General features: G+C 38.2%; 1 protein-coding gene across 2 annotated transcripts in view; it reads left to right on the plus strand.

Moving 5' to 3' along the window:
* SATB2 (SATB homeobox 2) overlaps positions 1–21486 on the plus strand; it is a 177283-nt gene that overhangs the window by 11253 nt on the left and 144544 nt on the right. For both annotated transcript variants that reach the window (XM_031452061.2, XM_064485121.1), the window contains exon 4: positions 11825–12001. In XM_031452061.2, the coding sequence (XP_031307921.1) occupies positions 11825–12001 (177 nt within the window). The remainder of the gene's footprint in view (positions 1–11824; positions 12002–21486) is intronic.

Consider the following 21486-nt stretch of genomic DNA (forward strand, 5'->3'; position numbering starts at 1 on the left):
ATTTAATTCAAAAAAAGAAGTGATTATTTTAGGTGAATTTAGCAATTTTCCATTAGTTCACATTGCGAACTAGTGCTTCTGATATTGATAAAAAAAAGATCCGTGAGGCTGATAATGCAATGAAAATATTTTTCTCCTTTCTCTCTCTCATACTAAAGTCATGTGGCAACTTTTTTAAAAATAAAATCATACTTGAGGGCCCTTGAAACATATAAATCAGTTACTTTTCTCCTTTATTAGAAACTGAGAGACAAAAAATTCTTTCGTTTATGTCACCTGAAATTTTAACATTGACTAGAAGGAAAGAAGTACAAATCTCACTATTAAAATTAATAAAGGGACTAAATTTCCTGTGTTAGTTACTTTGGAAAATGCACTTAAACTGGAATTCTTAAAATGATCTTTTCTGTATATTAATGCTATGTTAAAGTTGAGCTATTATTGGAATCTGGTTACAAGGCAGCTGTGAAATTAAGAAACAAGTGAGGAAACCCTGTGACGATCAGTTGTCAAGACCTGAAAACCAGAAGGTATTCAGAACGCTAGGGAGAATGCATGCCCAGAGAGACTGCTCGTGGAGGAGATGGGGCTAAGCCAGGGTCCTCCTGAGGCTTTGCCGGCTCTCAGCTTCCCAGGCTCTGTGCAGATAAGTAAGATTTTGTCCTGTAGATTTGGGCAATACGGTATTAAAGGACCAAAACCCTTCATTATGGAGAGAGTACGAGAGGAGCAAGTTGTTCACTGAAAGGGAAGTTATTATACATTTAGGACCCAAGTAAGGCATTTTACAAGGGTAAACAAGGCGATCCTGATTTTTCCCCTTCTCAAATGAATCTCCAGGTAACGTTCAGCAAAACTCACTCCGTTTACAGGCCCATTCATATAGTAAGTTTGAGCCTTCAGTATATTTTTACAGCTAACTTATAAACCACCCCCAAACTGGAGCTTACCGTGGAAAGCTAGCCAATGCTGTCACAAATGGTCGTTAGTTCCCAAGAGACTTGGAGGAGAAAAAGAACTGGAGGAAAATGCCGTGACTTTAGTAAGAACTATTTTTTTTGCCACCATGGCAAAGCTGTCTGGGGACTGACCTTCCTGTTTCAGGATTGATACCGCACGGTCTCCCGTGGAAATGTATAGAATTCCAATTAGCAAAGGGCCAGGGTATAAATGCACCTCTTTTCACACTGTTCCAAGTGGTTAGTGGAAAACAAGCTGCAAAGTAATTCCCTCAGCCCCCCAATAAAAAGATTTATAGCAAAATAATTCTCAGCCCCATAATGGGACTGTTGTAGGTTTGCGTTTGATATTTATAAGACTGAAATGAAGTCCATGTACCCAAACTAAGCATTTATTGTAAACAAGTTAACTGCCGAGAGCTTATATTCTGTCAAACATAATTATATTGAAGATTGATGTATAGCTTGAAAGCCAGTTTGAGGGAGACAGTTTTTTAACCAAGGAAAGCTTCTGAGATGCAGCTCTTTTCTTCCTCTGATATGACTCAGTGAAGTTGTCTTTCTCACAGCCAGCCTCTCAGCTATATAATAAACACAGGCTTGCTCTCTGAAAACATATCTGCTTGTCGATCCTACTTCTGTTAGCAAAATAAAGAAGTGAACTTATATTCCTGGAAACTGTTAGGTATAGTTTCTTTTATCATCTTCATCTAGATCTGGGCAGTGATGGCGTTTAGATAAAACAGCCGCTGTCAGCGTGGCAGGCAAGTACGGCCTCCTTGGCCACACTGGAGTTCATCCACAAGCCGAAAACTACACCTCTGGGTTAACCCCAAAAGGAGCCCCTTTCTCCTTTAATTCGGGCTTTGACTTGTCTTTCTGTTATCTTGTGTTGAGCTTGTGAGATTAGAACAATTTTGAAGCTGTGGCCTCTTGGGGGACGGGGAGAAACTACACTAATATGCTTCATTTTGTGGCTCAGAAATTATTCTAGAGTTAAAGAACTTAAGAATCTAGGGAGAATGAAATCTTTCTGAGGTGAGATATTTCATATCTGGGATTATCCCAAATTTAAAACGATGTGGTGCTCTTGCAGGGTTTTTGTGCTGTAAGGAAGGTAGAAACATATTTTCTTTAGGATAAAGATGTATCACTTTTTTTTTTCTCGAGAAACAAATCACTTTGGGCTTTAGTGATACTTCTTAAAGACAGAAGTGGAATAACATTCCTCCTTTGGTTGGATGTATCCTTTGGATAATATTAAGAATGTGAATAAGAGTTTCAGTAGATTTGCAGGTCATGGCTGAAATGATCTCTTAGATTTTTTTAATATCAAATTTAATATTATCTTTTGGAAATAATATAAATTATAAAGAGGGTGTCTTAGAATCATAATGTGAAAAATAATATAGTAGTTTTCTCTGTTCTGTTTTTCTTATTTAAGTAATTGCTATAAATTACACAGGTACATATATGCTTAAAATGTCTTGTCTGGAAAGTATTCTATCAGTGGGGACCCGAGTTTCCCCAGTCTGTGTGCTGGGTTTTATTAACTTCATCTCAGTCACAATAATAATATCCTATGTATTGCAATCCAGAGATCTCAGTGTCCCCTCAGGGAACTGCAGAATGCACGGTATGATTTTGACTTTCTTGCTCTTTCCTCCTGTTCTTTTCTTTTTCTCCTCCCAGTGTTAGCCATTTCAAGGACCTGGTTGCTATTACATCTCCGTGGAGGCATTTGTTGGGTACAAGAATGAGAGTGGCTTTTGGTGGTCGGAAAGGAAATAATGGCTGCATGTCTGTTTAAGCGTGGCTTTGTGGAGTCTGCATTCATTTCACAGTGATAATTTTTACACATCTATTATATATCCATGCGTTTTGCTGTTTGAACCCTAAACATAGACAGTAGGATTTCCTCTTGTGAGGGAGAAGCCTTCTATTTTTCACTATAAAAACTTCACCTTTTCAGGTTTTTATTTGATAAAAATCTCTCCACTCTAGTATGATTTCCTTTGGGGCTTTGCACCAGTGTTTGATCTCAATTTTTAATAATTTTGGTGAGTTAAACTCCCCAAAGAAAACATGCTTGTGCTGTGAAATATTCCCACTAGAAATCTGGGTAGTCTTGTCTTATTGAGAGCCGAGTGCTTGATTCCTTTATTAATTCCTTGCTAGAGAACCTCAGTACAGTTAACCTTTCCTTAACACTACACTGGAGAAATTAATCAAGGGTTTTTATTTTAGTTGTTAAATTAGGTAAAATAACATTTAGGCAGAGCTCAAAACCTGAGATGACGAAGCAAATGTTAGTATAAAGATAATTTTCATTGACTCCTTTTTTGACTCCAGGGGCTCTGAGTTGCAAATCACTTTTCCAGAGAGGATAATGAGAATGAAGGGAATTGCAAATAAATCTCTACTTAAATACTACTTTAAAAAGTATCCTCCCAGAAACCTAGAATAAAGTTTTACCTAATGGAGGACAGAAATCCTGATGTTAACGAATTAGGGTGTAGTCATTTTAGCATGCCATTGATTCTCAAGGCTTACCAGCATGTGCATTTCCAACCTACTGTGAAAAGAACCTCAAGAATTCAGTTCTGAGCTGGGGGTTACTTACACAATGTGACATATGTTTGAACTCTTCTGTGATGCACAAACTTGCACATTCTTTTCTTTTTCCTTTAAAAAAAATTTTTTTTGACTCTGGGATCAGTAAACATTTTGTCTCCCTGCAGTTGCTAAATTTGGAAAAGATGCTGCAGTCCTTTAGTGCAGGACGTGGGTAGGACTGCAGATAAGACGCCCAGGGTTCCAGGGTGTGTATAGTCACAGAGCACATCGACTGTGATGCCTTCGTGGAGATAAACCAACAATTTCTGCCAACAGTGATCGTGCAGGGCCCAGTGGTCTGGTGCACTTCCCTCAGAGAACATGGAGTGTGGGCCTGAATCCACTTCTGTGGATCCTTTCCTCGAAAGCTTTCCTTGTCTGCCGACGCTGAATGCCATGCCGTAGGGCCAAAGTGATGCGGACAAGTTAGGCAGCGGGGGAGTCACAGGACTTCCAGAGCTGACACTGCCAATTAATGGTGGTTATTAATGTTTAGGCGTAAAGAGCATTTTATTAAAATAAACGAACATTAGTTTGGGGCCTGCTCTAGGTTAGCCTGGGGGTAGAAAGGGAGTGGAAGAGTGAAAACTTACCTAAGTCCCGTCCCTGTTGGCGAAGGAAAAGACCAGCCTCTCGTTCACTCTAACTAGACATTCCTGACATCTGGGAATTTAGTTCCTTGGGTCAGGCTTGCTATGGCTAAGTTCCCAGGTGTAGCTCTGGCTTTTTTGTTTAGATGAGTAGCCACACTGTGCCTCCTATGTGCCTGTGAAATCCTGTTTTGCAAGCTGCCGGGCCGCCTGGATCCTGCCACTGCATTTCTGTGATTGAAGACTATTGAGAGACCTGGAGTTTATCCTTCAGCCTTCGGATCCAACTTCAGGTTGAATTGTGACCTCTCAGTTTGGGGACAGGCCTGGAATCAGAGGTCTGGAGGACCAGAACCCATCTCCCTTTCCTACCACTTTTAAACCCAGTTTGAGCCTTTGAGGTGATAAGTGAGAGGGGACCAGAGTTTTCCTCGGCCATCTCTACCCCTGGCCCATATTTGTCTTATCTTCCAAAGTTAAGATCTGCCCCAGGGGCTGCAAAGTAGTGTCTGGTTTTAGAATTCTGAAAATAAAACATTTCTTGATAATCTTACCCCCACACACACACCCCCAACACCTCCCTAGAGAGGAAGAGGCATCAGGGAGCTATATTGTTGAAACTTTACCTGGAGGTCTCCTTCCGAGTTCTCAACAACTGGGTCATGGATGAACATGAAATCCGATGTCTGCATATGTGACTTAGTTTGTCCTTACAGTAATTATGAAGTGCATTTTGCCTTTCCCATAATTGTAGGGTTGACTGTTTCTCCACCTGTGAATGACCCAGGACTTTTCAGCTGTCCCACCTCTGTCTCAGCTCCTGCTGCCACTTCAGGAAGAGTTAAAAACAAAACCAACAACAACAACAAAAAACAAAACAAACAGATTAATCCTTTTGAGAATCTGTAGTTCACAAGCAAAGGACAGAAAAGAACTTAAGAAAGTAGAGCAGTTTAGGGGAGCCTGGAGAACCCCTGAACCACCTGTGGGCAGCTCCCTTGCCCCCCGAATCCCCAAATGTTTTTGCTCTCCCTCTGCCCCAAGACTGGTGAAAACCTTTTTTATTCTTTTAATTTTTTTTTTTTAATCGCAGTACCTGAAATTCTTTCCATTAGAAGTTAATGTGGGATGCAGTGTACTTCTTTTACAATGAGAATATAGCTAAGGAGATTAAGGGACTACCAAACCATTCCAACAGCAAAGTGTAGCATCTTTTTATCTATGAATCTCTTTGGAATTTTTGAGCTCAGCCCCTGGGGGCCCGGGAGGCTGGAGTGGTATGTGCAGCCTGGGGCTACCAGTGCTCCTGAGGTTGGTGCCTGGGAGTGGCCTGCAGGGGCGGAAGAGAGGAGAGTAGGAAAGACACGATTGATACATTTTGAAATTTTGCCTGGGACCCCAAGAAGGAGGTGGGGGGCACCCCATCTTTTCTTTCTGTTTCTGGTTGCAATTCTTGGCACACAAACTTCCTTTTATTGTTTTAGGATGGGAGGAAGCATCAAGAGGTTAGGATCGTCTAGTTCCTTCTATTCTTGTCTCTGACTTAGGGTGTGTGTGTGACTGTGTGCTTGTGCATGTGTGAGAGATGAACACAGATGGAGAAGGAGAGAGTATGAGCTTGTAGAGCAAGCACATGGTTTTGTTTTTCTACTAAATTTTCAGTAAGAGAATTGCCACCCCTGACTTCTTTCTCTCCCAGTCCTCTGGAAGACAGTGTATTCACTCAGTTTCCACGGTAGAGTTAGTTTCAGTGTTTCCGGGGTTCTGTAATTTATTGATTGTGGTGGTTGCTTTATTCCAGGTTCAGTTTTATACAAAGAACAGATATGAGAGGCTCTGCCCTCAAGCCTTTGCAATCTTCAATTAGCCCAGGGACCTTCCCAGATAATAGAACCAGATCTACAGCCGGCCCCAGGGATGGGAGTGGACCCGTAGTTGCTTCTTCTGGAAACAGAGGCTTTGAAAGAGGGGAGGGGAAAGGCTGGCCTCCTATCATCTCAGACTGGCTCCTGTCATTCAGGGGGCAGGACCAGGAATGAGGGTGGATCCTGGAGGCAAAGGGGCTGGAGAGGAGGTTGGAGCCAGGCTCACCCACTCCAGGGAAGGACCCGTTATCGAGCCTTTCTTTGTCTGAGTGACTGGAGGGCACGACCTGTGTGTGATTCCTCCTCTGTGCCCAGCACAGTGCCTGACACGTGGTAGGCCGTCCCAAGGTGAATTCACTGACATGCAACGCAGGACGCACATTGGGTATAGCAAGTGAAGGGCTCTTTACTAAAAGACCACGTCTTTAAGCGTTCTGTGCATGTGGGTTTTGGAGTGTTGTTTTCCTCCCCTAAGAAAGCTGCATGCTTGGGATTTCAAGTTGGCTACCGTGACCTGCTGTCTGTTGCCTCTCTTGGTTTCCTTGAACATCTTATTTTCCTATAGTTTCAGTTTCCTCATTTACTAAATGAGAATAATAACCCTCCCACAGGGTCATTGTGGGGAGAAAACAAAGGTACCCATGTGTTAGAGCACGTGCTGAGTTAGGAGGGGCTGTGCAAATGAGAGGGTTGTGTTGTGTCCCGGCTTTGACAGCAGGTGGTAGAACCCTGTCATCTAGACCCCTGCCTCTGGACCCTCCTTCATCTTTGACAGTTAGACATCCACTGCATTAAAGAGTCCTTGTTCCTTGGGTCACATTCATGCCACTGCTTTGGCATCTCCTGAACACTGTAGTTGTTCTTTAAAATGAAGGGAAAGGGAAAAAAGCCTTTCTTTTATTAAAGAAGTCAGATTAATATAGTTAGGAATAAAACAATAGCCTACCATTTGCTCCATGATGCAGAGAAGATACCATGTTAAATATTAGAGTTTAACCAAGAGTACATCTGTCCTCAGTACATCCAGATCTCAAGATCTGGAACACAGAGGAAAGATAAGTGAGGGGCATCTGAGAAATGCTCAGGACAATCACACTATTGTCCTGGTTATCAGTTTGTGGTGTATCTATCCTGGGCCAGAAGAACCTGTGTGTATGTTGGTCTTTGGCAGATTGCTTAGAGCTGCTTTGTCTGATAGAAATGTAGTAAGAGTCACGTGTATAATTTAAAATTTTCTTATAGCTGTGTTTAAAAAAGTGAAGAAATAGATAAAATTAATTTTAATAATACATTTTGTTTAAATCAATGTATCCAAAATATTATGTCTACATGCAGTTAATTTTTTTTTCATGTTGTATTTATTTTTATTTACTATTTTTTGGTATTGTTGAAATTGAATGTGTGTGTCATACTCACAGCACATCTCAGTTCAGGACTAGTCAGCATTCAAGTGCTCGGTCACCACATGTAGCTAGTGGCTACTGTGTTGGACCGGCAATTTTATTTTTATTTATTTTTATTTTTTAAAATTAAAAAAAAATTTTTTGTCATTTTCCTTTAACAGAGACACTGGGGATTGAACCCAGGACCTCATACATGCCAAAGCACGTGCTCTACCATTGAGCTAACCTTCCCCTCCTGGACAGGCAATTTTAGAATATAAAATGTGGTGCTTTTAACACTTTCACCCTTTTCCTGTGGGGCACGCTGAACATTTTAAACCTTTATTATTTGCATCTTAAGTAATTAGACCATTCAATGATTATTAGTATAATTTTTATTCTGAAGTAATGCTTCCTAGTAAGTATCATGAGCATTGATTATGGACCTGGAAAAAAATTATTGGTCTCTCTTTTTTTTCCCCTGTGTAAAATGGTATTAATACTGATTTTGTAAAGAAAAAAAAAAAGAAAACCGATACAAATGGGTTTCATGTTTGAGGGCTGTCAGACAATTTAACTATTACATTGTTTAATCCTCACGACCACTCTAGGATGCAGATGTTATTATTTACATTTTAGCTAGGAGGAATTTGAGCCTCATAGAGGTCAAATAAATTATCCAAGGTCACTCGCACATGTTAGTAATGACAGTGCCAGGACTCCATCTAAGAGTTGCCTATCTCCTGACGGAGAGCTAGTCACCACCACATTTAACCATCTCCCTACACGTGTCTGTCTGCATGGCTGTGGTGGTGAAGATCAGGTTAACTCTTTATAATTATGCACACTTACTCAGAAATAATGTCATAATGAAAATGACAATTTGAGCATCGCAACTAATGACAAGTGGGAAAATGCGCTTTTCTAGTAGAGAGAGTCCTATTGCTTATTTTACCTCTCTGACAATAGAATTTACCATTTATCCCAATTGTCAGAACAGCTCTTAATTTTTAGCAAATGGCTGGAGCTGTGTGCCTGTCCTCTAGATTAAACCACTTGCTTACCTCCTGCAATTGTAAAAGGCTTAGTGAGGCTTATAATCAAAAGGTTCAAAGTTCTCTACTTGATCATCTGGAGATGGGTCTGTGTGACAATAAAAGAAAAATACTACCATGAGATCTAGATATAGGGCTAAAACGAGAGTGTCTTTCTTTTTTCTTCTTTATCATTTCCAGATTTTGTTGTGAATGCATTTTAGTTTTATCTTGCTATTCGTTTATTGGAACTTATCTTTTAATTCTTCCAATTCTTAATTTACTTTTTGAGTGCTTTTCAAACACTTTCCCTATCCTTCCATCCATTTTCACTTTTTTCTTTTTCTTTTTTTTCCTCTTTTGCTTGGAGAGAATGTGGGGACCAAAAGGGTAAATATCTTTGAGGTATACCTCTATTTACCATTTTGTAGTTTTCTTTCCCAGGGTTTTGCTGTGTTTAAAGGCTTTAAACTCTGTGCTTTAATTTTCTTCCCTAGACTTGACCTCAATTTTACTAGTTTTCATTTCTCTTGTCATTGTCATTAGTAACTGCATCTATTTTTCCTGCCTTCCCCTTCTTTTGTAAAAATTGCATTTCATTGTAAAAATTTCATAATTGTTTAGATTGATCAAATTCTATTGAAAAGGTACAGTTTTCTGGTGGGTAAATGTAATCTATTTATGACAGTCTTTGGTATCTCATATATATGTTCTTCAGAACAAATTTTATTATCACACACTTCTGATTTATTACTGTTTTATTTTATAAATGACATTAAAGTCCTTTTTTCCCTCTTTTTTTTGAAAGTAGGCGATGCCTATGAGGGATGGGTGCTTGCTTTTTGATTATGAGGAGTAATTGCTGTTATATCAGATAACAATTGCTTCCTTTAATCACTGAACTAAAATGTTTAGGAAATATTTCAGCCATTGGCATTTTTCAAAACATAAATTCCTACATGATACAGACCCTTGTGCTTTAATAATGTATTTCATCTTTAATTCATTGAACTTTTAATATTGTTTTTTTAAAAAAATTACAGGGGTCTTAAGTTTTCTCAGTTAATCATAGACTTGAGGAAGATTTATGGCTCCTAAGTAATGAATACATGATAGCCTGTGGAGCAACTGGATTCATTTAAAGGTCTTATCTGTGATTCCCAGATGTGTGACACTCAGATGTTGACATTAGGAACTGCACATGGGTTTTCAGCATTGAAACTTATGTACACACAGGTATTAGTGGCGAAGGAGCTTATGGCACCACTGACTACCTGGCCCTGTGCGTGCGTACGCTGAAATCATTAAAAACAGACATCAACCTGCTTCCTCGGACAGAGATCACACACCAGTATGTAAGAGTTTAAAGGTCTAAACGGGGTCTATTCCCCACTGGTCAGGACTCTTGTGAACGAGTCTTATAAATGCCATTATGCTCGCTGAAGAAGGCTTTACAACACTTGTCAACTGTATTGCGGGCAGGAGCAACTTCAGACTTGTTTTCATCTGTATCACTGGAACCATGGGGAATACCAGGCACACAGTAGGTGTTCAGGGAATAAAAGATGGAGAAATGAATGACTACAGAGATAATTTGGAGGAAATCTAGTTTATATTTTTCATTGCATGTCTCACATGCATTTGGCAGTAAACTGGACATAAATAAATCAGGATTTGATATGCCAGTGCTGGTCATAATTTTTTTTTTTTAAAGTATTTTGTATGGTACCATGTGGCCAGGCTCAATTCTCTTCTTTGTCTAAACCAATCAGTCTGCTCCACCCGCATTTCCTATGTTTCATAAATCTCTACTATGGATAGTGTGTGTGATGGACAGTAATGCTGCTTTGTTGCTCTTAAGCGTGAACCTTGAGTTAATAGTTGTCCCGGGTACGGCACGGTGTGACTTGTTAGTCTGTTGTGCAGACTTAATAATAATTATCATGATCTTTAATGATAACAATTCTTAATGAGTATTATTATTGTTAATAATGATTATATTTAATAATTACACCCAATACTTATTATCTTTAATAATAATAATTAGCACATGGGAACCAGTTGCACCATTGTATTATCTTTAGAACAAAAATCTGAATCTGTGACCTGGTAGTTTGTAGGATGTCTGCTCCCACCCTCTGCTTTCCAGATCAGAGTGAGTCAGGAGGCTTCTAGGGTCTGGCGACAGGGAGGGGCTTGTAGAAAACCTCTGTGCAGCGTGTGTGTCAGAGGCCATACTCCCATATGTCATGTTAAACTGTGAAGTGTCATCATCACGACCAGCTCATCTTCCACCTCCTCCATCTCTCCACCGGCCCACTCATCCTTTATAACTTTTGATTTTTCTTGCACAAAGAGAAGACCCAGAGCAGATCCTTATTCCATAACATACTAATTTGTGTGAATTACGTAGGGCAGAGTCCATGTTTATTACTTGTATGTTGGTAAAACTTTGATCTTCTTTTGCTGTGGCTATGTTTAGATTTAAATGTCTGTATGACTTTTTTAAAAAATGAAAAACAGTTAGTTTATAAAAAATCTTCGGTGAATTAAACATTTTTTAGCTTTTCACACTTTGAAACAAAGCAGAGAAATATTTCAGTGACAACAGATTTCAGCAGATTCTCAACTCAACTAATTTGCTTTGTTTTTTGGGGCAGTTTACTTCTTTTCTTTGAAAACATAAGTAGAGCTACTCCTTTCCAGTGGTAACTGCTGTTAATGCATAAAGTAATAAATTTTTAAAAGACAAAGTTTTGTATTTGTATGTGTATTTTGACATAAACATAAGTTAAGACTTTCATGAGCAGGGCATTTTCAGGTTAATTGATGACCTATTTACCAGGATTTAGAGCAATGAAAGGTATAAGAGGGGCTCCTTTTAAATTCCTACTGATTTTCTTGTACATAGTCACATAATAATCAAATAGGCCTTCCTACTATGTGTCTTACAACATTTCTAGACAAAAGCAGATCTGATCTGAAAATACTAGTCCTGATTAACAGGTAATGATAAAACCATGGACACAAGGATACAAGGGTCTAGAAGGTCACTTTGATCTCACCTCTGTGCTGGCTTTGAACTTGAGGTCTCTCAGTTAGGGCATCCCTGATTGGTGCCCTAACTTTTTGATGACTGGAATCTGAGAGCTTCTGCCACTGCTTGGGGCGATTCTGCTGCAGTCTGATAGTAATCATGGAGGGGAAAAAAAATCCACAGCTTTCCCATTAGGCCCATCCGACTAAGAGGCTTGTTTTATCTAAACCACTGTCGATCACAGATGAATGACTTTTATAACTGTCTCTTCCCTTCTCATCATGGTGACTGAGATTTGCTTTATAATGTTTGTGTTTCGCTCTTGAATTTTGTCCCTCCAGGTTTGATGATTCCTGTCTTTTGTGTGGTGGAGCAGTTGGACGGTTCTCTTGAATATGACAACAGGGAAGAACATGCTGAGTTTGTCCTGGTTCGAAAAGACGTGCTTTTCAGCCAGCTGGTGGAGACCGCGCTTCTGGCCCTGGGGTACTCCCACAGCTCCGCGGCGCAAGCACAAGGTATTCATGCGTCCCCCCCTCTCCTCCCTGTGCCTCGTGAGTGTGTCATGACTTGAGGAAGAATGTGTTCCCCGAAATACTTCTCCAAACAAGGATTGGAGGAGAATGGTCAGATTTAGCATCTTTTCCAAACAGTGAGCAGCAGAATGTTTCGTGGAGAGTCTTGTTTTCTGGTTGCTTTGGGAAGCATTTGACCAGCACCTCTAGAGCCACCAAAATCAACTTACATTTCAAAGTAATCATCACAGGTTTTTTTGCGTTGATAACTCTGTTATTTAAGTCCCCAAATCAGTGTTCTCAGAGTGCTGAGACATTTGACTCCTAACTTACCCAAACTCGAGTGCATGATTCATAAGCTTTCAGTTTTCTAAATTATTTATTGCTTTGGCCCTGTAGCTTCTGCACTTTATGATCAGCTTTTAGTTAAATAGAAAAAAATGTAGACCTCTTAACATACTGTACTTTTGTATCTTTGAAAACTGCTCTGTAGTTTTGATGTAGTCCATTCATTAAAAAAAATGCTCATTGTCTTTGTGATCAGTTCATTTTACCTGTTTAACTGAATATTAACGTTGCATCATTATTTCAGTCTGTGTGGTACGGCTCTGGGGAACCCACTGTGAGCTTGTGTTGCTTCGCTCTGAAGCACAGCTCATTGTCCTTTCACGCCAAAGAACTGAAAAACAAATAACAAAAATACCCTCAAACCTCAAAGAATGGAAAAATAGATCTTTGACCCAATGGAATGATTACTTTTGTTTTTTAGCTGAAATGATTGGATTGTATATTTTATGATAATGGTTATAACTAAAGGACAGAAAGACGTGGCTTCCAGGTCTTGTGCCATATGTTAATTTCCTATATTAGTCTCCTTGCTTAACATTTGTGTATGTGCCATGGATTTTTGCTACTTTTTTTTAATGAAGTCCTCTTCATATACTTACTAAGAACTATCAGTCAGAGCCTCTATATATTCAGATAAGGAAACTATGAGAGGTTAAGCAGTTTATACAAAGTTACAAATATGCTGATGAAGAACATGGGTATTAAATTCCCAAGCTCTTAATTCTGATCTTATAAGCGGATTATTACTTTTTAAAAGATGTTTTAATTAAGTATTTAAATTATATCTTAGCTCTACCAAGATAGCAACCCATCTGGAACCAGGGGGTCAAGAATGTTTACCCAGAGCCATGGATTATTATGAGCTGTAGTGCAGTCTGAATCAGAGCGCCCAGCCTGCCGGGTGCAGTAATACATACAGCTAAATCGCGTAGAGTCCGCTGCTTTCAAAGCAGCATGATAAAGGATGATTCATTTCCTTTCTCCTACCACTTCCCTTCTGTGCGAGGGATTCAAGATTTGGTCTCTAGCAAATTGCATACTGGGCACCATTGCTTTTATTTCATGCTATGTGCCTAAATGAAATAAAAGAATTCCTCCCCATTCCCCTCCATAAACTTTTCATGCCATTTTAGGGATATTTTCCTCTGAATGTAAAGGTCATTGTATCCCACTGCTTGCATCCTGGTGTGCCAGCTTCCTGTTTGACAGGGCTATCCATCTCAGTTAGCACTGCTGCTCAACGCGCCGTGAGCTCACATGTGGAGCCCAGAGCACTAAGTGGCCAAGATTTGATTCTTGGCACATGCTCAGAGAAGGGGCTCTCAGGAAATGTGCCCGAGGGAGCCACACTGTTCCATTCAGTTGTGTGGACTGAGAGTTCTCACCAAGGTGAGATCCACTAGCAAGAAATGTAGTCTACAGTGGTGGATTGGACAGGAGAAAAGTTGAAAGCGAATATTTTCTTCCCCTAGGTTTTCGAAGACTGTGGTTAAAAATGACTAAGCATTACACTTTTAAAAAGTTGAATCAACATTCTGAAGGTGCTCTAGATCACAGATATATTTTATTTTGTAGATAAACAAAGGTTTTATCACTAGATCCTGTACTGTAATTTCATAGAGGGAGGAAAAAATCAGTTTGTTTGTTTTGTTTTAAATTAGATTGCAGACCTGTTTTGGGTAAGTGGAAAACTTAGAATTGTTTATTTTGAAATGAATGTATTAGATCTTTGTTGTCATTCGGATCATCACACGTGTGCAATTTGCTGCATGTTTATTATAGACCAAACAGAACGCGTGATAAGACAGGTCATTCACGTGTTGGACAGACAGCAGAGCGGGAGAAAGCTAGGAAAGGAAACAGAACACAGTGTGACTGCATATTCGAGGCCTGAGGTTTTATGTGTTTAGTTTTCTTTTTAGTTTTGGTTTTGTTTGTTTGTTTAGATAATTCCCCCAAATGGGGAAATCATTGGGTGACCTCCTAGCAAATGCATTTGCAACAGAGAAACTGAGTGTTTTGGAATCTCTTCTTCCTGTGTTGGAAAAGTTGGGCCAAACTAAACTGAAAGGATAGCTGGTTTCTTGAGCCTATTTTGAAAATCGAGGCTCTTGAAATGTGATTTTTCATTTTGACATGACCAGAAAAGAGCTTCAATAATTGAATTGGAATAGCGTTCAGATTGCCTTTAAAAGAGAAAATACATGAGCAATGTCGTTATTTTGGAGTGGTACTCACGTTCCAATGACAAGGCAGCATACCCATGCTCTCGTGAGCATAGGATAGTCAATTTCCTTTTCTGAGAGGGCATTCCTTCCAGGTGAGCTGAAGAGATTTCATTAAGAAAGATGATAGAAATTCCACTAAATTGGAATTTAGGGATTTCCAATCCCCCTCTACCCCCTCCCCTGACATTTTACAGTAACCTTCTTTATTTGAAGCCAGATATTGGGAACCAAGAGAGGATAAAGTGTATAAGATAATGTCATAAATCACGAGCATTATGCTTTTAACTGACCCAAACCCTCCATTTCCCAGAACACATACCATTAACTCTCTGTGATTCTCTCAGATATGAGATGCAGCATTCATCTGACCTGCTGTTTTGCATATGCAAAAAGCCTAAAGATTACAGGCTCTTTGCTTTTCCCAGAATAGTTAGCCTAAGTCTAATGAACAACAAGCATGTTTTACTTTATGTGTTGAACTATGAGTCAGTCTCTCTGGATCACAAGTCTTCTAGTCTTTTTGGAAGAGGAGTGTTAACCTAGGGAACTGCTGTGCAGTAACAGTCCCCACCCCACCTTTACACTCATTTATTCATCTTTCTTCCTTCCTTTTCATCCTTTCAGTTTTGCCCTAGAAAACTTTTGGTAATAGCCATTGGCCCCTCCACATTGTCGAGAGCTCTTTATCCCACTGATTAGGTAGCTGGTTGTACTGGCCAAGGTTGGGGTGGACTTTGGGAGGTGGCAGTGACGGCAATGTGATTCCTCCCTGTGTACATTGGACTTAATTTGGAGGTGGACATCCTGTCTCTCTTCAGCCTCCTATAAAAAATTTATTCTATGGGGGGAGGGTATAGTTCAAGTGGTAGAGTACATGCTTAGCATGCATGAGGTCCTGGGTTCAATCCCCAGTACTTCCTCTAAGAATAAATAAATAAACCTAATTACCTCTCCCACCAAAAAAAAAAAAATTTTTTTAATTTATATTAAAATTTATTTTTGACCAGAAAATTTTATTTAAAAACAAACATGCTGAACAATAAATAAGCCAAAAGTCATTTCTGGCTGGTTATTTTGGGGGTCATGAGTATGTAGAAATTATGGGTTCAAAACGAGGTGTATTAGTCACCACTTTTTCTTATTTGTATTAGAATAATTAAATTTATGCAGTCATTTAAGATGATATTTTTAAAAAGTGACACAAAATGCATTTAATAATACAGTGTTATGTGAATCAAGCAGAGTGCCAAATACAGTCTCAATTATCTAAGAATCTACACATATGCACTGAAAAAAAGACAAAAGAAATATATTAAAATGCCAACAGCCTGGGTGGTGGGATTATGTGGAATTTTCTTCTTTTTCTAATCGAAAAAAAATGTATAAGCATGAAATTCTGCCTCCCCCATGAATTCTCTGAATGAGTGGGAAGTTGTTATTTCTACCTTATTACCCAATTTTGATAAGCAGTTCACTTTGTCCCTAAGTTTATCCGTAAATATGAAATCTTGTACATGATACAGATGCATTTCTGTTGTTTTTTCAGTTTAAGATTTAAAAAAAGTTATTAGTGAGCCTCTGTGATGTATAAACCAAGGGATTTCTTAGAGTTTTAAAAAATTGAAGTATAGTTGATGTATAAGAGTTTTAATAGTGCTAGGTAGTATTAATTGAACAATTACTACCTGCCAGAAACTATTCTGAGATTTACATGTACTGACTCATTTAATTCTCGTAACAGCTCTCGTAACAACATGATGTTACATGTTTCCCCTTTCATAGATGAGGAAACTGAGGCAAATAAAGAGGAGGAAGGAATCTTCCCAGGTGCACAGGGCTGGTGGGTGGAGGAGCTGGGATCTGAAGCCTTGTTTTCTGCCTCCAGATTCAGGGTCATTAAGCACAGGGCTCTTCTGTGACAGACCTCATCACCGGGAGTTTAGAGTTGGGGTAGGAGTCAATTCTTATTTAATGCTTGCTCTCTTATTTTTTGACTGAAGCTCTAAAAGGCAGGACTTTTTTGGATTTGGTGCTTACTAAATACATAATGATTTTATTTATTTGATAATGATTATATATATTCAATTCAATAATGATAAATTAGACATATTTCATTTCCATGATGAAATATATAGAGATTTTTTTTTAAGTACCTGAGACAGAATTCATTAAAAACAAAAGACAAGCCTCACAGAATTGTTAATTGAAGCCAACTCCCAAAACTAAAAAGAGGGCCTATAGTAGGTTGAATAATTCAAATATACAGTTCTTGCTTATGAAGCCAAAATGATTCCTGATATGCAAATAAGGCATATTCCTTAGCAATTCTCATCTTCAAATTAATTAATTCAGTAGTATTAAATGCCTACTGTGTGTCAGTAACCGTTCTAGGTCCTGGGATGAAGAACTGGGAAAAAAAATCTTGCTTTCATGGAGTTTACACAGAAAAGTTTAGAATGTGGATTATTAGTTGATTTTTGCACTCAGAGCTCAGAAACATCAAATATTGAGTCTCAGAGAGTAGAAATGCATACAAAATTTGTTGACAAGTTTGGTGCTGATTTATGACTAACTGTTCATTTTATTCCTGAAAAGCGCTCGAAAATTTCTCTTCCTCTTATTAGCTTTAAGCAGGAGATGACAAGATGGGAAATATGGGTTTAAATTTCTAGGATATCCTTGCTTTGCCTCATTAAAGGAAAGCTATTTATTTGCCACTTCTGTCCACTGTTGCCTCCATTTTAAAACTGGCCCTGACATTGGCTCTGATTTTTATTAGTGAAACTCCTCTGCTGTCAGAGGCCCATTTCTTCAGAACACAAGGGTGGCACTTGTGGGCGTTTAGTCAATGTTAGCAGGATGAACAAATGAACCTGAAGATATTTATTACCCTGGAGAAATATGGAGAAATATTCCTAAAAATTGCCAGTTTACTGTCTTTAATGATTAGATTTAGAATCATGAGCAGGAAACTATTTGCTCCCTATAACTAAGTGGTACAACAGCGCAATGTGAATTCTACAGGAATTCAATAAATGTTGACTAAATGAAAATAGTTTTTAAGGTACATTTTTGCTAAACTTTATCCATGAAGAATTGTTTTTTCTTTGTGGAGCACTGTGACATTGGCTCCCATTCATTAATTAGCTATTTTTACCAGAAGTGAAATATAATGTGACTCCTTGTTGATCAGATATCACCATTTCCAGATTATCCCATGTCATCATTCCACAGTCAGTGATGTTTTGGCTAAGCCCATGGTGGCAAACCACTCCAATAATAACTTCTAGACTCAAAGAGGTAGTTATTCAAAGGGAACTTAGGGGATTGCTGGGATCCAAATTCTTCTGATCAAACCTTAGAGATATTGTGTCAGTGCTCATCTGTTCGAAGGCATTGTATGTAGGGAGAATAATTTCGGTCTGTGAACTAGCTACAATGATAAGGATAAATAGAGTAAGATTTAAAACTAAAGTAGTGATAATATTTATATACAAAGGAATGCAATGGCTTTATTATTTATTTATCATTGTTTTATATTCTATTCATTTATTTATTATCACATAATTTCCAGTGGACTAGCTCTATACCATACCACATATTGGGACGAATTTTACCTAGGAGCTACTTTTAAGATAAATTTCAACATTAGAAATAAATACACTTTCTTTTTAAGTAATTCAGTGCTTGAAATTCTCTGTTCTTAAATTAGTTCTCTAAAATATTTTATTATGGGAACATGTAATATATACAGAGTAGAGGGATTAGCATATTAAATACTCATGAACTCATCATGTAGGATCAGCAGTGAGCAATTCACAGTCGATCTTGTTTCAACTCTGCCTCTACCCACTTCTCACTTCTCACTCACTGGATCATTTAAAAGCATATCCTAGACCTCATATTTAATTCACAAATATTTTACTAAGTGTCTCTTAAGACTATTTTAGAAACATAACCACAATATCAGCAGGGCTCCTACAAAATATAATTCCTTAATATCATAAAATATCCAGTCAAGTTTCAAATTTTCCTAATTATTTCATATATATATATGTGTGTGTTCATTGATTCAGATCAGGAGCCATACAAATCTATATATGGCACTTCAGTTGATATGTCTCTTATCTTTGAATTTATGGGTTTGCCACCCTCTTAAATTTAAAACAATTCTGAAACTTACATTTGTTGCTTTAATTCAGAATTATTTTTGTTTTGCTAAACTTAATGAAAATCCTCATCCTATAAAAGCCTGCAGATACTATGATTTAAAATAAACAATTAACAAGCTCAATCATAACCTTGGAAAGAAATTCAGAAAAATCACACTTTTTTTTCTTTGAGAGAGGATGATTGAACGACATATGTTGTCTGGAGCTGAAAGGTTTTTCATGCTCTGAAAGTTTGGCATTGTCCCTGTTGAAAATGTTTAAAATGATCTCTTGCCTTGTCTTGCTTTCTTAGTTTCTTTCTTTGGTTCTTTCTCTTTTTTCCCCCACTTTTTATTCTTTAATTAAACTCTCATGTTTGAGAGACTCTCAGAAGTTTTTTCTTTATAAGGGCAATGTAAAAAAAAGGTGCATATTTAGAAATTTTAGGCCTTGGAGCAAACTTTTAACAAACAAGCTACTTTTAACAAAATTCTGTGGCTCTCAAAAGAGAGCTAAAAAAGCTACCCCAAATTGCTGTTAACCATGTTTCAACCCTCATTAGAGCTGGATGGGCCAAAATGTAAAACACTGGCTGGGCTGACACAAATCTCTAACAAGCCCCCCATACTCTTCTCTCCTCTGCTATATAAAATTAAATGTTCATATGTGTATGTGTGCACATATATTTGTTCACTCACACACAGCAAAATCTGAAACACTGCTTTTTAACTGAATGCCAGGGGAAAAATACTGCTCATCTTATTTCTTTGTCTAATATATACTTAAAAATGAATAGCTAATAGAAATGTTTATAGTTCTGTATTCCTTATTTTTGTTTATATTGTCATAAATATGTGTTATTTAAAATATATTGGTATGTAATTATAGCTCACATGAAGGCCAACTGATGGAATTATTGTCTGTATGTAGAGGATGAAGACCCTATCCAGTTTGTTAGCAGGATGCCTAGCAGTTAAGTAGGAAGTACTTGATAAAAAGTGTTCAGGGCAGTGAATTAAAAAAAGAAAAAAATTTGATCTCACTTTGCACTTAACCTTACAATTTCTACCTGAACATCCAGTTGAAAAAAATCCTATCAGTGGAAATAATTCATTACAAAAAAACTAGCTCATTATTTTTTCTATAATGAGGGGAGTCTTTAGCGACATTTACAGTTATCTATTTTGTTTGGGGCAATTGGCTGTGGTGGCCATTAGCTTTGGTGTAGTTTTTAAACTGCTTAAAATCCTTCTTTTTGGAGTTTAGGCATTAATGCCCATGACCTGGAGGGGACTAATGAGCTGAGTTCTGCTTTTTGGCATTCGTGTAAAATGATCCAGGTTAAACAGATTGACCCACAGTGATATACAACTTTTATTTAATAATTAAAGTATGTCCATTAAAAATATATAGCTTTTGAGGAGTTATGACTAGGAAACCTACCATCTAAAATTGGTGATACTCTGATACAATTTATATTGTGATAAATTTTTTATTCTATTCCCTGCAAAAGTATAACTGTCTTTTACTAATGTATAGATTTTAAATGCAGAATAGAGTCATTTGCTGAAGACCCAGGTCTTTTTGTGCTTTAAGAAGATGCAGTAGAGATTCCATTAAAGGAACACATTGGGTAAAAAGCATCTTCATAAATGCTGCCGTGGACAGTGCTGTTACCTTTTAGGTAGATTTTTTTACGCTTAAAGCTCCCCATTGATACAACTCTAAGTCTTGGTGCTGTACCAGTCATATTCCAACTCTGAATAGTCTATTTTGACACTCATGATAGACAGTAAATCATTCCTGGCCATAGAGCATGTTGTAATGTTAAAATGCTTTTTAAAAACTCCCTGCTTCTTCTTCTTCTTTTTTTTTTTCCTTTTTTTAAATGGATAAGAGCTCTGTCACTTAAATCTTATAATTTCAGTTAATTCTTTGCCAAGTTATAAAATTTCAGAATTGTAGATCTTTAACTTCTGATCTTAGTAGACGTTTTACATTTATACTTTGTCCAAATTTTCTCAGATACAATGTTATTATATTTTAAATATTTTATGAGATATCAACTCCATAATAATTCCTTCACCTGCAGAGTGTCGGTTAGTGGGCAGTTTATTTATGACTTATTGAGGTAGCTTGGCACATGAAGGGGAGCCCTGCAGTGTCAGGGACCTCTCTGTCTGTGGTGTGTCAGGGCTTAGCGTTGGTTGTGGGAGGTGGAGACTGCATGCTTGCACAGTGAGCATTCAGCTGGCTGGTCACTCGCAGGCACCTTGGTTTGGTTTCCGAGATGCCAGATAGATTTCACAGGATTGTGATGAGCAGTGCTTTGAAAAGCCATTTTTGTTTCTTGGACTGTAGCTTTGAGAGCTCCGAAGGGTCTTACGTCAAGGTTCTGCTGCTCAGAAGCAGTAACTGGCAAAATTTTTTTTATGTCAATGAGAGAAAACACAAAGGCTTTTCCCTATCTGTCTGCCCCTTTTTGGTTTGAAGAAATATCACCCAGGACAGAACAGCAAATCTGCGCTCCTGTTTTACAAGCTCATTACTCAGGTTGGAAAAGACCGCTGCAGGCTATATGCAAATAGGCAGTGCCCGAGGTTTCTCTCAGCTTCCAGCGAGCTCGGCAGAGAAATACAGCCAACATATTTTTTCTGTCAGTTTTGTAAATCAAAGAATGAGATGCTGGGAACTCATAGCACAGTCAAACCTCTGTCCTCTATGATTTGGTTGTATGAGGCCTGATAATCTCCCAGGTCAA

This window comes from Camelus dromedarius, chromosome 4, assembly GCF_036321535.1.
Source record: "Camelus dromedarius isolate mCamDro1 chromosome 4, mCamDro1.pat, whole genome shotgun sequence".
Taxonomy (NCBI): domain Eukaryota; kingdom Metazoa; phylum Chordata; class Mammalia; order Artiodactyla; family Camelidae; genus Camelus; species Camelus dromedarius.